At 35.6% G+C, this 16,644-nt stretch overlaps 1 protein-coding gene across 4 annotated transcripts in view; it reads right to left on the bottom strand.

Moving 5' to 3' along the window:
• MYO16 (myosin XVI) overlaps positions 1-16,644 on the bottom strand; it is a 695,568-nt gene that overhangs the window by 459,858 nt on the left and 219,066 nt on the right. For all 4 annotated transcript variants that reach the window (XM_074387449.1, XM_074387448.1, XM_074387447.1 and 1 more), the window contains one exon: positions 15,997-16,140. In XM_074387449.1, coding sequence (XP_074243550.1) covers positions 15,997-16,140 — 144 coding nt within the window. The remainder of the gene's footprint in view (positions 1-15,996; positions 16,141-16,644) is intronic.

A 16,644-nucleotide genomic window follows, 5' to 3' on the forward strand; every position in this document is an offset into this window, starting at 1 on the left:
CTGATCTCAAACTCCTGACCTCAAGTGATTACCCCACCTTGGCCTCCCAAAGTGTTGGGATTACAGGCGTGAACCACAGCACCCCACCCAGAATTGTTAACCCATGTCTCCATGAGAGGTAACTTTGTGGACTGAAGTAGAGTGCTAAGATGTTTTGCCTTAATCTTACAGAGACCACTCATTATCGATACCTTTCTTTTTTCCATCCTCTTCAGGAAAATTGCTTCAGCAGTTTGCCATACATTTATATTCTCTTGTCAAATTCTGTATTCCATCTTTGGATCCCAGGACATCCTAAATGATTGTTTTTGTTTACAAACATTAAGGTTCACATTTTGTGCTATAGGTTTCTTTTTTGTTCACAAAGGCGTGGTGTTGTGTATTCACTATCACAATATCATACAGAATAGTTTTACTGCCCTAAAAATCTCCTATGCTTCATTCACCTATTTGACCTTCCTCTTTGATCTCCAAATCCCTGGCAACCACTGACATTTTTTTTTACTATCTCTGCAGTTTTTACCATTTCCAGAAGCCTTTTAAAACTGGCTTCTTTCACTTGGGTGGCATATGCATTTAAGATTTATCCATGTCTGCTCATGGCTGGTTAGCCAGTCCTGTTTTATTGCTGACTCCTGTTTCATTACATGGTGATCCACAGTTTGTGTATCCACTTGTTTACAGAAGGACATTCTTGGCTGCTTCCAAGTTTTGGCAATTATGAATAAAGCTGCTATAAAATATTTGAGTATAGGCTTTTAAATGGACATAAGTTTCAACTCATTTGCGTGAAAACCCGGGAACATGATTGCTGGGTTGTATTGTAAGACTATATTTAACTTCGTGAAGAACCGCCAAGTGTCTCCAAAGTGGCTGTGCCATTTCGTTTCCACCAGCAGCGAATGAGAGCTTCTGCTGCTCCACATCGTTGCCTATGAATGTCTTACCAGGTTTTGTTTGGCTTTGTTTTATATTTTGGCTACTGGAATGGGTACATGGTAGCTCTGCATTTTGTTAGAATTCACAACTGTCTAATAACAAATGCTACTGAGCATCTTTTTATATGCTTGTTTGCCATTGTATATCTTCTTCGGTGAGGGGTCTACTAAGATCTTTTGCCCATTCTTATTGGGTTGTTTGTTTTCTTATTGTTGAGGTTTATGAATTCTTTGTATATTTTAGCTCTAAGTTCCTTCTGAGATAAATTCATAGGAACAGGGAGTAAAGTGGTGGTTATTAGAGGCTGAGTTGGGGGAGTTGAGATGCTGGTCAAAGGACAAAAATCTTCAGCCAGATAGGGGGAATAAATGCAAGTGATTGATTACATATCATAGTGACTATCAATGGTCAATAACAGTATATTGTATACTTGAAAACTAATATTTTAAGTGTTCTCACTGAAAAAAATGATACGCATGTGAGGTAATGCATATGTTAATTACCTTGATTTAGCCATTCCACAATGTACGCCTAAATCAGAGTGTCACGTTGTACACTATAAATATGTACAATTTTATATGTTCAAAAAACCCTGCCAAACCAAAAAGTATTATCAGGTACCTCTTTTACATATCATAGTCCAAGTTACCAATTTTTCTTTCATTGGTTACAATTTTGATGTTAACAGATATATAAAAACTCATCCAAATCATCAGTCACCTGGATTTTAACCATGAGTTCTTCTGAAAGTTTTATTTTTATATGTTACATTTAAGTCCATGACTCAGTTTGAGTTAACTTTGTGAAAAGTTTAAGATGTGTTTCCAGGTTCACTGTTTTGCACAGAGAAGACCAATTGTTCCAAGACTGTTTCTTTAAAAGTGTACTTTTCCTCTTATTTTTTTTTATTTTTTTTAAAGATGGGGTTTCAGCATGTTGGCCAGACTGGTCTTGAACTCCTGGCTTCAGGTGATCCACCCACCTCGGCCTCCCAAAGTGCTAGGATTACAGGCGCGAGCCACCATGCCCGGCCCTTTTTCCCTTTTGCTTTGCTGTTCTTTGTCAATGATCACTGGACTATACTTATTTTGGTCTACTTGTGGGCTATCTCTTTTGTTTCATTGATGTATATGAAAATCTTATATTCTTTCATGAAAACCTTTGTTGATTACTGTAGTTTTATAATAAGCATGTCAATGTAGCTTGCAGTTTCATTAATTTTTTTATTTTTTCCTATTTTTATTTCTGCTCCAATTATTATTATCTCTTCTGTTTGATTTAGGTTTTAATTGTCTTCTTTCTCTAATTTCCAAAGGGGAAAGCTTAGATTACTGCTTTCGTATCTTTCTTCTTCTCTAATACATGTATTTAATACTATAAATATCTCTCTAAGCTTTGATTTTGTTGTATCCCATACATTTGGATACATTGTACTTCTGTTTTTATTAAGCTGAAAATATATTTTAAATGATCTTGAAACTTGTTTGGCCTACACATAATTTTTAAGTGTGCTGTTTAATCTCAAAATATTTGATGATTTTCCAGAAATCTTTCTATTACTGATTTCTAGTTAACTTCATTGTGGTCTGAGAACATATTTTGTATGTTTGTTCTACTTAAAAAATTTTAAACTGTGTTTTATTGCTCAGGAGACCGTCTACCTTGGCATGAATTATTCATATGAGATTGAGAAGAATGTGTGTTTGCTGCAGTTGACTGGAATACTCTACAAATGTTACTTCAATAGAGTTGACTCATGCTGTTGTTCATGAAAGTGGACATTTACCTACTCTTTTTGCCTGTTTGATCTATCAATTCCTGAAAAATGGACAGTGAAGTCTATAATGGTGGGTTTCACTGTTTCTCCTAAAATTCACATGGCTACTGTCTTTTGATTAATGTTGGCATGGTAGGTCTTTTTGCATTTACATTTATCCTGTCTGCATCTTTATATTCAGTGTGGTTTCAAGTAGACAACCTAGAGTTGGGTCATATGTATTTACCAATACTGATGATCCATGTCTTTTAATTAATGTGTGTAGACTACGTACATTTAAAGCAATTACTGACACAGTTGCATCCATCTCTGTGTTTCTGTTTTCCATGCATTACGTTTGCCCTTTGTTTCCATTTTCTCCTCTTGTTCTGCCACCATTGATTTAATTGATCATATTCTATGATTACATTTTATATCCTGTCTTAGCATGACAATTATACTTAGGAAAAATTTATACTGGCTGTTCCAAAGTTTCCAATATACATTTTTAACTAATCCAAGTCTACCTTCAAATGACACTATATAGATTCACATGTATTGCAGGTGTCTTATAACACAGCATTCTCACACCCTCCTCTCCGCCCTCTATGATATTACAGTCAGCAGTTTTACTTATCCTTATGCCGTAATAACTCAATATATTGTTATCATTATTACTTTAGTCATTTTAGATAAATTTAGAATAAGAAAAAGAAAAGTTGTGTGGGGTTATTTTTTGCCTTTATTTCTTCCTCAATAATCTCTATTCTTCATGTAGTCAAAGATTCGAACCTATACAATTTTCCTTTTTTTGTTCTTGTTTTTTTTTAACAACTTATTTTAACATTTCTTGCAAGGCAGGAAGTCTGCTGGCAATGTACTGGCTCAACTTTTGTTTGTCTGACAAAACTTTATTCTCTTTCACATGTGAAGGATAACTTTACTGGAAATATAATTCTATGTTGGCAGTGTTTCTTTTTAGCATTTTAAGTATTTCACTCCACTCATTGCTTTCATGATTTCTAGAGAGAAGCCCATTGGATTCCTTATGTTTTCTCTTCTACAAGTAAGGTATTTTTTCTGTCTAGCTTTTTTTTCCAGATTTTCTATTTTTGTTTGGTATTCAGCAGTTCAAATATGCCGTACTTAAGTATAGCTCGTTTTTTTTTTTTGCTTTTGTGTTGTTTGATTTTTATGTTTATCTTGCTTAGCGTTCTCTGAGCTTCCTGGATCTGTGGCTTGGTATCTGTCATGAATTTCAGAAAGCTTTTGGCCATTATTAAACCAAATATGTATTCTGCCTTTTTCCTTTTGTTTTTAAATTTTATTTTTTCAATTGATACAAAATAGATGTACATATTTTGGGAATATATGTGACAATTTAATAAATTTACATAATTTATAAGGATCATATCAGTATAGCTTGGATATCCATCATCTTAAATATTGTCTTTTCTTTATGCTATAAACATTCTAACTCTTTTCTTCCAGCTATCTTGAAATATACGATAGATTATTATAAAATACAGTCACCCTACTAATCTATCAAATGCTGCATCTTATTTTTTCTATCAAAGTGTATACTTATTCTCTCTTTCTTCTTCTTCTGGCACTCCCATTACACATGTCAAACCTTTTGAAATTATTCTGTAGTTGGTGACAACCCAAATTGAAAAAAAAAAAAAGAAAAAAGAAAAGAAAAAGAAATTACTCAATAGTTGTTGCTTCTTGTCACTTTGTTCTTTTTGCATTTCAGTTTAGAAAGTCCTGTTGGCTGTCAGAGGTGGCTCTCTGATTCTTTCCTTGCCTATATTCAGTCTACTGAGGAGCCCATCAAAGGCATTCTACATTTTTATTGCAGTGCTTTTGATTTATAGAGTTTCCTTTGGTTTCATTAGTAGAGTTTCCATCTCTCTGCTTACATTGCCCATCTGTTCTTGTAGGTTGTCTACTTTTTCTCATGAGAATCCTTTGTATATTAATAATAGTTCTTTTAAATTTCCTGTTTGACAATTTTAATATCTATGTCATATCTGTGACTGGTTCTCATGCTCTTTTTATATCTTCAAATTGTATTTTCCTTTTCTTTTTACATGTCTCTTTTCATTGAAAGCCACATATTAGGTATTAGTAACTGAGGTAATTAGGTCTAAGAAGTGAGAGCTTATCTTGATCTGGCCAGTAGCTGGGCTGTGTTTAATGTCTGTTGTAACTCTAGAAGCCAGAGGCTTCCAAAATTTCTTTGTTTTTGTCTGCCTCTTGACTCTGTACTTCCAGGTATTTCTCTGCAGAAAATCTGTTTTATGGATAAAATCCTTTTATCCATAATCCAGCATTGTTTAACCAAAGCCCTCTTGGCATGGTGGTAAGGTCTATGGAAGGAAAAAACATTTGATAATCTTATAATTAAACTTATCTCAGACAAGAAAATTAGATGGTGCCTGGAGTGAGAGGAATGTCTTTCCTCCAGGTGAGATAAGGCTCTGGTAGTCTTTCTCCCGAGAGGAGAAGCTTTTCTTTTGGAGAATATTTGACAAGGATTAATCTTCACTTCTCTCTTCCAGAGCCATAATAGGACCTCTCTCAGATCTTCCTTGTGGGAACCTGGTGAGTTCCTTGTGAGAAACTCTATCATTTTACCTCGAGGCAAAATGAAAATGGGGGGCCCCCTAAGACTGTGGCCCCCGAGGGTTACCTCACTCCATACTAGTCTGCACTCAGCCTCCACCAAGTCAACACATTGCTATTTAAACATTCCTACCAGTATGATTCCCCTCCTTCTGCTCCAGAACAGCTGCATCCCCTCAGATTTTAGAGTTGATAGGCTTTTCCCTACAACTTAGTTCTCTGATAGGTCCAAGAAAAGTCACCGAGTTTCAAGTGTCTTAACAATTTTTCTTAACAGAGTGACAATTACAAACTGATCTGAAATTAGAAATCTTACAGATTTATTTTTTCAATGACACTTTATTGCTTATCTTCTAAAATCTAATATTATAGTTCTAATCACTGTTAACATTAAGTGTGCATTTTTACTGCAGATGGAATATTTTTTCACCATAGATTCTAGTGATGCGAGAGTTTAAGTAGCAGCAGACTTATAAAATCAAAACCTAAAAAACAAAAGGCTCTTGTCTTCAAAGGCCACTAACAACAAAGGAGCTGAATAGCCTCTTTCAAAATTTTACTGTTCATGCCAAAATACACGACTATGGGTAAAAAACAAGATGTTTGCCCAGTTTCCTTCTATGACCAACTTGCCTTAAGATCAAGTGAGATATATTAAGTAGGATAAACAATTAAATGAAAATGCATCTGCTGATTTCACAAAAGTATCAAAAGCATCCATGGCCAAGGCCATCTGAAAGTCTCCAGTAGGCTCAAGTCAGGTTGTCTAGATTGAGACCTGTCCAGAGCTGCTAACTGGGGTCGGCAGAATCATACTGTTCTTCAGAGAAGCTTCAGTGTAAAAGTGAGAGGAACAGTAAAGAGGCAGCTAAAGAAACAGGTTTGATTATTTTTTTTTCTTTTTTCTTAAAACAATGAAAGATACTGGGACATAAATGTGAATTTAAAGGAAAAGGATACTAGAATGACTGAAAACAAGAGAGGAATAAGGAGAAATCCTTGGAGAGGTGACTATGAGTAGAACTTAGTGAGTGGGTGGAGGGATTATTTATCTTAAAAGGAGAATAAACACCTCTTTAAGAATGAAAGAAAGGCAACAAATAAATAGGAAAAAATCAATCATTTGTTAGTAGGAAGTTGAAAGCATTCAAGCTTGAAGACTTCAATTTTCTCAGTGCAGTCGAAGGCAAGATCAACTGATGAGAAAGAGATTAAATATTGCATGTGTGGTTATTTACATGAAAAGCTGATATTCAGGTGCTTGGCCAGGATTTTCTGCCACAGTTCACACAGGAAAACTAGACTTGCCCTGAACCATTTAAATGTATACTTATTTTCTACAAAGGGATATCACCTGAAATAGCAAAGGCAGCTTGGGTTTCGATATGTAAGAAAGTGATGAAAAGGGTAATTTATAACCAAACTGTAAACAATTTTATGTAGTAGTATTTAACCTAGGAATTGTCTAAACAACTAATGTATAAAGTTTTGGAACAATTTAATTTTGATCTATCAATGTAAGCCACTTCATATAAAATAAGCCATGTGCCTATGAAGTATTTACTGTTTCAGCAATGACGGAATGGTTCAGTTCCAGCGGTTGCCTGCAGTGCCCATTAACATGATCTAGTTCCATCCTGTGTCCATTACTTACAGAACAGGTCACACTCCATCCTACAGGCAAAGATGTTACTAATATCAGATGTTCAAACACAAAAGGCCAAGGATTAAGAAAATGTTCCCTGCAATTTCCAGTAATCGATCCATTGTTACTGAAGTAAAAGAGTGATTATGTCATTGCTGAACCTCACTTAGCAAATGACTATCCATTGGCTAATGTTTCCTCCTGTAACTTCCGATTTCAAGCAGTGAAAAAAATCTTTAAAGATCTCCTCACTGAATGTAAAGTGAGAATTCAGCGATCTGATATGGCCTATCACCCTTTTCAAAAACAGAACTACTTAAAATAGTATTTGGACCTTTACTTCTCTATTATCAAGTTTTTGAATTATGTATGATGGACATTATAGTAAAATTTAATGAATAATTCCAGGATACAAAAAGTATCAAATTACTTCCACCCCAATTTTTTCAATAAGAAAAAGTAAAAAGCCTCAGAAGATGAGTCAGTAACATTGGTGATCCTTTTTCCTAAATATAAGCATCATAAGTTGGTTTATCCAATTTAAATAAATTAATACCCCTTTAAAGTAAGTAATAGTAACAAAAAAACGATTTTGTTTCTTATGGTTTGAAATGCAACTATTAAAATGTACATATTTGTCGCAGCTTTAGAATTGCTAACTATACGGAATAGCTTAGCAACTGTGGCCACTTTGTAAAATTAAATGTGAAAATTTAGATCTGGCATGCAGCAGAAAAAATGGAAACCTTTTATCTAAAATCACATTGGAAAAGAAGTGAGAATTGAGCAATGCTATTCAGAGAACATGCCCTATAAAAATCACATGACCAAAATAGCAAAGAAAAGGCCATTGTTCCTCTCTCAGCAAGCAAGTGACTGAGCAGATTCTAAGGGTATTTCACAAGAATTTAACTCAGGGCATAGCTGCATCGATTCAACATCTTAGAAATAAATACATATAAATATGTACATGTTGAAATAAACATGAAGTCAAGATTTTTAAGATTTTTTAGCATTGTGAATTTACTTTTGAATAACAAAAAGGCTTCTCAATCTGAGAAAAAGTAAAATATCTTGGAACTATTTTTTAAAAACTAGAAAAACATATTTGAGCTATAGAACATTGGTGTTTTAGTACAAGTTAGAAAATACTTTAAAAATTAAATTATACCAACTGTAAAATAAAAAAATATATATTTGAAATGCTCAATAAAAATATAAGTGAAAAAATTCTTAGTGGACAAACTTTATATAATTATAATTTATAATCACAAAAATAGAATATAAAAACTTACCATGAATTAAAATATTGTTTGGGGGGGAGCCAAAACATGTGTATTTGAGATTTCACACCACTGCCAACCTCTCTGATAACAGTAAGGATTAGGGCTGGGCGTGGTGGAAGATACCTGTAATCCCAGCACACTGGGAGGCTGAGTCAGGTGGGTCACTGGAGTTCAGGAGTTCAAGACCAGCCTGGCCAATAAGGTGAAAACCCATCTCTACTAAAAATACAAAAAATTAGCTGGGCATGGTGGCGTGTGCCTGTAGTCCCAGCTCTTCAGGCGGCTGAGACATGAGAATTGCTTGCACCTAGGGTATGGAGGTTGCAGTGAGCTGAGATCATGCCATTGTACCCCAGGTTGGATGACAAAGTAAGCTTCTGTCTCAAAATCAAACAAACAAGCAAACAATAATGGTTATAAGTGTAATGCTTATGGCATAAAAGCACTCTTCACACCCAGTGAGATAATATGGCTAGGAAACTACAAAACCCTATTCAACAATATGATAGAAATTATAATGAGGCCCACTTTTGTTCAAACTGGGAAAATGTATTATAAAGATGCATCACTTTTTGACCCACTCCAATTCCTAAAATATACTGGGCTTCAATGAATTCTATTTCATACCTAAAATTCAGAAAAGTGTCAATTGTTTTGCTTAATAATAAACACATTCGATTCTCATTCTTCATGCATTCCCTATTTGCAGATTTACTTACTTGCTAACATTTATTTGTAACACCAAAATAATTTATCGTGGCACTTTTGTGATAATTTGTGAGCCTGAAAAGAATGATGAAAAATTTTAGTCGGCCAGGGTTCACATTCACAGCTGAGGTCATATAACATCCGTTTTTTGAGGTTAAAAACTGCCTGTTCTTTTAGCTCTCATAGAGTAAACAAGTATCTTTTCTGTGGTCTATTTAGTGCCATTTTTTCATACGTTTTAGTTTTAAAGGTGGCCCCCAAGTGTACTGCTGAGGTGCTGTCTAGCATTCCTAATTGAGAAGGATTTGATGTGCTTTAATGAAGGAGCTGCATGTGTTAGGTTTCACTTGGGAGTGAGTTATAACACTCACTCAATGAGTTCCATGTTAAAGAAGCAATATTACATATTAAATAGGTGCCTGCAAACAGACACATAAAATGAGGTGATAGGCTGATCTGTTCATGAAAATATTGTGTCCAGGGATTTGAAGGAACCTAATCTGGTCTCTCCTCTAGGAACGAAGCTCAGTATTTGCTAACTCTGTGTTCCTAATGACTCTATAAACTACCTTGAATAAGGAGAACCTACTCTGTAGTATTTCTTAATATTTTCTCCCAATTTTAAATAATCAAATTAAAAAGCTGTGTTAAAAATGTATGATAATATTAAAGTGAAAGTCATGATATTAATAGCCTACTTAGGGACTCTCAGCTGTGAATGAATTATAAGCAATATAGCACCAGATCAGAATGGTCAGGAGTCCAAGTTCTGATGTGCGCCTTTACGGGATCAAATCTTCTTTCTATGACTACTACTGTTTGGCCTTCAGCATGCAGATTTGCCTTTTTTGAATCAGTAGCCTCAGCTACATAAAGCAGAAAATGCTGGCACCTTCATAATATAATTCTGTGAGAATCAAGGGAGTTACTAATTGTAAAGCATGTGAAAAATGCCTGGTGCATAAGGAGGACTGCATAAAAGTTAATTGTTAGTATCTGCTAGAGTTTTCATTCACAGTAGCAAAGCTTCCTCCAAAATAAAACACATTTGTGGCTCAATTCAAGTAGCACTGTTCTAGTGCTGTTAAGCAGACGATGACCCCCCTCCACGCAAATTTACATATCTCTCCTTAGCAATTCACAATAAATCATCATCTCACACATCAATAAAATTATTTTTATAGATGACTTCCTGAAGAATGTAAAAAATGTGGTTCGAATGTATCTTCCATTCATTTTGAAACCCAATCTCCTGCCATTCCCTCTATTCTAATGTTCTCTATCTCAGCAAACAAAAATCACAATGGCAACTTTTCAGGTTTCAGGATTTCTGTTCTTTTCCTCAACCCTAAATCCAATAATCACACAAAATACAGACAATTCTGCCTTCAAAATCCTGTATATCCAGATGTCAATCACTTCTTGCCACCTCCACCACTTCTAGTCTGGACAATAGAGACCTAAATGTTCCCTGTTCTTCTCAGCTGTATAATTTCAACAGAGCAGCAAATGGGTTCCTCTTAAACTTAAGTCATCATGTCACTCCTTTGCTCACCTTCTTCTAAAGGCTTCCCTTTCACCTACGGTAAAAGTAGCTTCTCAAGCCTTTGCAAAGGCTTGACCTCATCCTCCTGCCCTTCTGACTTCATCTACCACCAGGCCCCCTGTCACTTCACTGCAGCTGCACTGGTCTCCCTGCTGTCCTTCCAGCACACAGACCCTGCCACATAGCTTCCTATGTGCCGTCCCCTCTGGCTGACACACTTGCACCCATGTATCCACGTGGCTCCCAGTTCACATCGGACCTTTTTCATGAAGCCATCTTAATACTCTGTTCCTTTCTTCTCGACCTTTTCAAAACTTCTTACTAGTTGATAAAGTATTATTTTAGTCATTGATGTGTTTTATCTGCTTTTCCTTAATAGAATGTAAGCTCTAAAAGGCAGGGCTTTTTCTGCTTATGCTCCCTGCTGACTCTCTTGAGTACACACAGTCACCACGGATTTCATAAACGCATAAAGGCTGCACAGTCTCTCTGTCCATCATTAAGCTTTAGAAAATGGAAAGAAGATAGAGCATGCAGCCTTAAACACTGGACAACAACATTTCATCTGGGAAGTAAAATAAATTTCTCTTCTGAGGTTATTGGCAGAAACATATTTTTACAGTAATTAGAATTTTTATGACAACATATTTTATCAACATTTATTTAAAGTAAATTGCTTCTGTGGATGGATACCTAGGCTGGCTGTAACGTGGTATGAATACAGCTACTCAGATTTGCTGAATCCATTAATCAAATTTCTCAGGGGTTCAGTTGATTAATTGCATTGTTTGTTTTCAGCATTACTGTAGATTATAAAATATCTTCTCATTGACCATGTAGCACTAAAACATAGTAGTCATTTAATAAACATTTAGTAAATGAATGAAGGAAAAAACAAACTGTAATTTCCCTTAGGGCAGGCCTTATGTTCATACATAATTGGTGATCATTTATATTTATTAGTTAAGTTAATGAAGATGATGATTGGTTAGAAGTCATTGAATGAGAGTAACTAACAGATACATTATTACTTTGTATGTTAGGTTGGATTATTCTACATTGTGAGAAACAGGGCATTGCTGAGCCTTGAAAATTTTGCTAATAATTTGAAAATTATAAATTTAACTCCATGATCATCCACAAAATACAGCAAGATTACTTTTCCCCTCAATTCTGTCTGGTGAAGAAAAGCAGACTCATCCAATTTTGAGATAATTTATGTGCTAAAGCAAGCAGTTGTAATACAAGTGTAGAACATGTGAAGTAAAAATGTCTAGAATGTGTAAAATGATGGATGTGGTTGTTTGACAGCTTTTATTACATATGAATTGATACTGTCAATATTTTTCAGGCTGAATCCCAAAAACTAGCTTGCTTGCTTTCATTCATTTGTTGATTACTATATTTAGCTTGAGAGTTACTATTTGAGTATACACTAAGCATCCATCAAGTGCTAGGTGCTGTTTTAACGAATAGCAATGCATGCACACGCTAACTGCTTCTGTGACTTGCCAGAAGCTAATTATTTATTAAATGACTAACTTGAAGCTCCTAGGGAACACTGCTGGTGTAAGTTAGATAAAGGATTACTGAATATACATCACATTGTTCCAGGCAGAAGACATGTTTATTATAAAGGCAACTGGCTATTAATGCAATTGAGTTGTTGCCATGGGAACAAATAAGAGTTATAGAAACTGGATCTCATAAGAACAAAGAGAAAAATAAGTCATTATTTAAACAAGCACAATATTCACAGTGGGATGAAATATCAAGGAACATGGATAATGTACTGATAATCTTAACAGTGAATGGGGTGTGTATCAAAGAATGGGAAAACCAAACTACAGAGAAGGAGTGTCTAGAACTCTCCACATCCTAATAACTTAGCACTGAGTCTGACAGTGATGTGAGGGTATTCCTAGCTGGGACAATAATATATCACTTCTCAAAATTGTTACCCTTTTTCTAAACATTTATTTACAAGACTAGGATTGGTTCCATTTTCTAATCAAATTTCCTTTGAAAGATGCTGCTTAGCCTCAACATGAACAAAGCTAATGTCTATTTCCTCAGTTATACAAGGAGTCACAGGAAAGGTCTGAGGGTCTGAGTAACTTGCCAGCATATTTAGTTTATTCTTATAATTATATTGATACCCCAGATATCAGTCCTGGTAGCCAGCCCCAATCCTAGCTCTGGTTATAAACATGTCTCCTTCCTGTGCTCAGAATGGTCTAAGCCTTTTGCTACCTCTAGCCTATAGATGCTAGTTCTGACAATTAGGCTGTGTTAGTCTGTTCTCACACCACTATGAAGAAATACCCAAGACTGGATAATTTATAAAGAAAAGAGGTTTAATTGACTCACAGTTCTGCAAGGCTGGGGAGGCCTCAGAAAACTCACTATCATGGTGGAAGGCACCTCTTCACAGGGCAGCAAGAGCAATAATAAGAGCCCAATGAAGGAGGAAGCCCCTTATAAAATCATAGGAGCTCTTGAGAACTTACCAACACAAGAATAGCATGGGGGAAACCATGCCCATGATTCAGTTACCTCCCACCAGGCCCCTTCCATGACATGTGGGGATATGGGAACTACAATTCAAGATGAGATTGGGGTGGGGACACAGCCAAACCTTATCATATGCTATCTGTGATACCAGTCTCCGAGATGCTGAAGGCGATTCATTTCATGTAGTTCTAGATATCAAACCTCTGAGTCACTACACTGTTATTTTATGAGCTACTTTGCATGAAATGTAACTCACATTTAACTCTTTACTTTTTTTCTCACAATTTGGTTCATCAGCTCAGAGCTGCTCCTGCGATATTTAATTGTGAGTATCACATGAGATACCAAGATCTATACTTGGTGGAGATTACAGAAAGAAGGCAGATCCTCGTGCTCTTTCCCATCAGAAATAAGAAACGGCGACATCCAGAATGGAGGAAGGGAAACCTGGCTGGCAGTAAAGCAGATCTCACAAACTTGTCTGAACTCAAGAAACTGAAGCCTGTGTCCAGACATTTGCATTGAGGAAACAGAAGAAGGATTTTAAAATTTTAAGCACAACCACATGAATATTCATTTGTGAGAATAAGTATGGCCATTCTGTACGCAGAAAAAAAGAGCTTCTTTTGGCATGGCTTAATGTAATTAACAATAATTAGGGAAAAGAAATAGAGATGAGCTTTGAAAAAAATCACTGATTCTTAAAACTAACATTTAGAAAAAAAGACAAATCAAAATATAGAAAAACTGCAAAAGCCATGAATCAAACTTTTCTCTCTCCTTCTTTTATAACTAAAGCAGCCAGCTGAACTACCAAAAAAAATGTATCAAACTGCTATGAACTGAGTTCCTCCTTAAATAACCCAACTGAGTACTCTATGAGTTGTGAGAATTCTAAAGATTTCCAAAGTTGATCATGTCATAGCATGACTGGAAAGGTGGTTTGGTCCCCTTCTGTAATATATTTTATAGTTTTTTTTTTTCAATTCTGAGGAAATCCTAAGGCTTTTATGGTGAACGGGTAACTTAGTGCCTCATAGGCTCTGTATTTACAAAATAAAGATCTTGGTTTATAAACAAATCAGGAAGATTTTCATGCCTTTTTCACATGGAGAATTAGCCCTCTAAAAGTTTACATTTCAAGCTAAATAATACTTATTTTCTTTGTCTTTCCTTATTTATTTAATATGGCCTCAATCTTCCGGGATTTGAAAGGAATACATTTTTAATGACAAATATTTCTACTGTAAAAAAATGTATACATATTCTAAGTATACACATTCCTGAGGAAGAAATCAGAGAAGACTAGATAAAATTAAACCTTACACAGGATTAAGAGAGTCCCAATTTACAGTCTTTAATACCAAAATATTTTTGTTCATAATTTTATTTTATTTATATATATATTTTTGGGACAAAATCTCACTCTGTCACCCATGCTGGAGTGCAGTGGTGTGATCTCCGTTTACTGCAACCTCCATTTCCCTGGTTCAAGCAATTCCCCTGCCTCAGCCTCCTGAGTAGCTGGGATTATAGGCATATGCCACCATGCCTGGCTATTTTTTTTATATTTTTAGTAGAGATGGAGTTTCACCATGTTGGCCAGACTGGTCACCAACCCTTGACCTCAGGCAATCCACCTGCTTCGATGTCACAAAGTGCTGGGATTACAGGTTTGAGCTACCTCACCTCCTGTTCATAATTTTAAAAAGTGGGGAAGAGGAGCAGTGTGGTATATTTAAAATGTTTTCCCCAAAAAGCTATGCTCCCTAGTATTGTAGATGTGACCTTATTTGGGAATAAGGTCTTTGGAGATGTAACCATGTTAAATGAGGCCATCTGCCTTGTGGTGGGTCCTAAATCCTATGATGGGTGTTCTGAAAGGAAAGAATGAGAGATCTGGACACAGTGACACAGAAGAAAGTCATGTGCAGATGGAGGGAGATTGGGGTGATGCTGATATATAATCTAGGGACCATCAGGGACTGCAGGGGCCACTGTAACCAGGAAGCAGCAAGGAAAGTTCCATCTCTAGGGCCTGCAGGGGGAACGTGGCCCTACCCACACCTTGACTTCAGACTTCTAACCTCAAAACTGTGCCTGTGTTCAGCCACCAACCATGTGGTAATTGGTATGGCAGGCACAGGAAACTCATATTGACAGCATGGCTCAGTGACACAAAACGGACTTCCAACAATGAACTCGAGTTCTTAACTATCGTTTGCTTTTGCTTGGGCCAAGTTGTTTAATATATTTGAGCATCAATTTGCTTTTGTGTAAAATCTTGAAAGCTTACATTTAAAAAATGTGAAAATCCAGGTGCATAATAACAAGCCATTAAGAAGTTAGATAATTTTTAAAAGAAAGCAAATCATCCCTACTTGTATATTCCACTGTGTTTTCTAAAAATTACAAATAGTTTCTTACAATCTTTTCTAGAGATCACTGTTCCAAAATAAACTACATGTGAGGATCAATGTCTGGATGTAAGATTAACTGACAACCACCACCAAAACAATGCATCCCAATGCTTTATGTTTAAAGTTCTCACATTCACGTTAACAAACATGGTAGACACTTCTTTACTGGATACAACCAAGAAAAAAAAAAGATTCAACATAAAACTGTATCTCCTCATACTGTTATGCCTCTTTGGCTAAAAATTTAGAAATGAGAATGAATTGAAAAACAAAATCATCAAACCATTTTAGTTGAAACTGACTTGTATCAAGGCATGCAATTCCCAAGGAAAGGCAAGAGAAGTTGCGACTGGCATAATATCTGCACAATTTGTTTTATAAACGATGTGACCCACACCCTCAGTCTCTAATTCTCTTGCGTTCTAGGGGGATAAAATGATAGCCTATGCAGATTTTTCTTAATCAAAATATTACATATTGTAAAATATAGTTAATTATATAGCCTTTTACATGCCATCAAAGTTTCAAATAGTAAACTGAATTGCTTTACTTACTAATACAAGAAGCAGGACAATATCAGGGTTATCACATGCACAGGCAATGTGCATGGGTGTCCAGAAGTCTTCATCTTGGTGATTGACATTGACTCCTCTGTCAATCAGAATTTCTGCAATGAAGGCATTATCATACCGAGCACACTAAAAGAAAGAATATAAGGAAATATCCAATTATAACAAACCATGATATGGCTTTTTTCCAAAGTCCACAGATTAAAAAAAAAAAAAACTTCAGTGCCAATTTTGGAACTTGAGAGGTGAAGCTAACCTGGGAAAAGTTGTATTTCTCCAACTAATCAACCAAGAAAGGAACATATGTAAGACTTATGGGGAATTGGGTCAATGAACAGCAGATAGAAGAAAATTGGGGAAGACAGTAGGAAGTTTAAAAAAGTATTTTACTTATTGGTCTTTGTTTCATTTGATGATAAGATTATTTTAAAAAAACTTCAACCATTTACAATAATTATCTTTCTAAAAATACAGAGTTGATCATAGTACCCTTCTACTCTAAAATATGCATAGTTTATCATTGCCAGAAGAATAAATTTAACTACTTTACTGCATCCAAAATAGACAATGCCCTTCAGAATCCCTCTAACTTAATTCCTCAACATTCCCATATGTAGCCTTCAGCCTAATCAC

The sequence above is a fragment of the Saimiri boliviensis genome, chromosome 16, assembly GCF_048565385.1.
Source record: "Saimiri boliviensis isolate mSaiBol1 chromosome 16, mSaiBol1.pri, whole genome shotgun sequence".
NCBI classification, from domain to species: Eukaryota; Metazoa; Chordata; class Mammalia; order Primates; family Cebidae; genus Saimiri; species Saimiri boliviensis.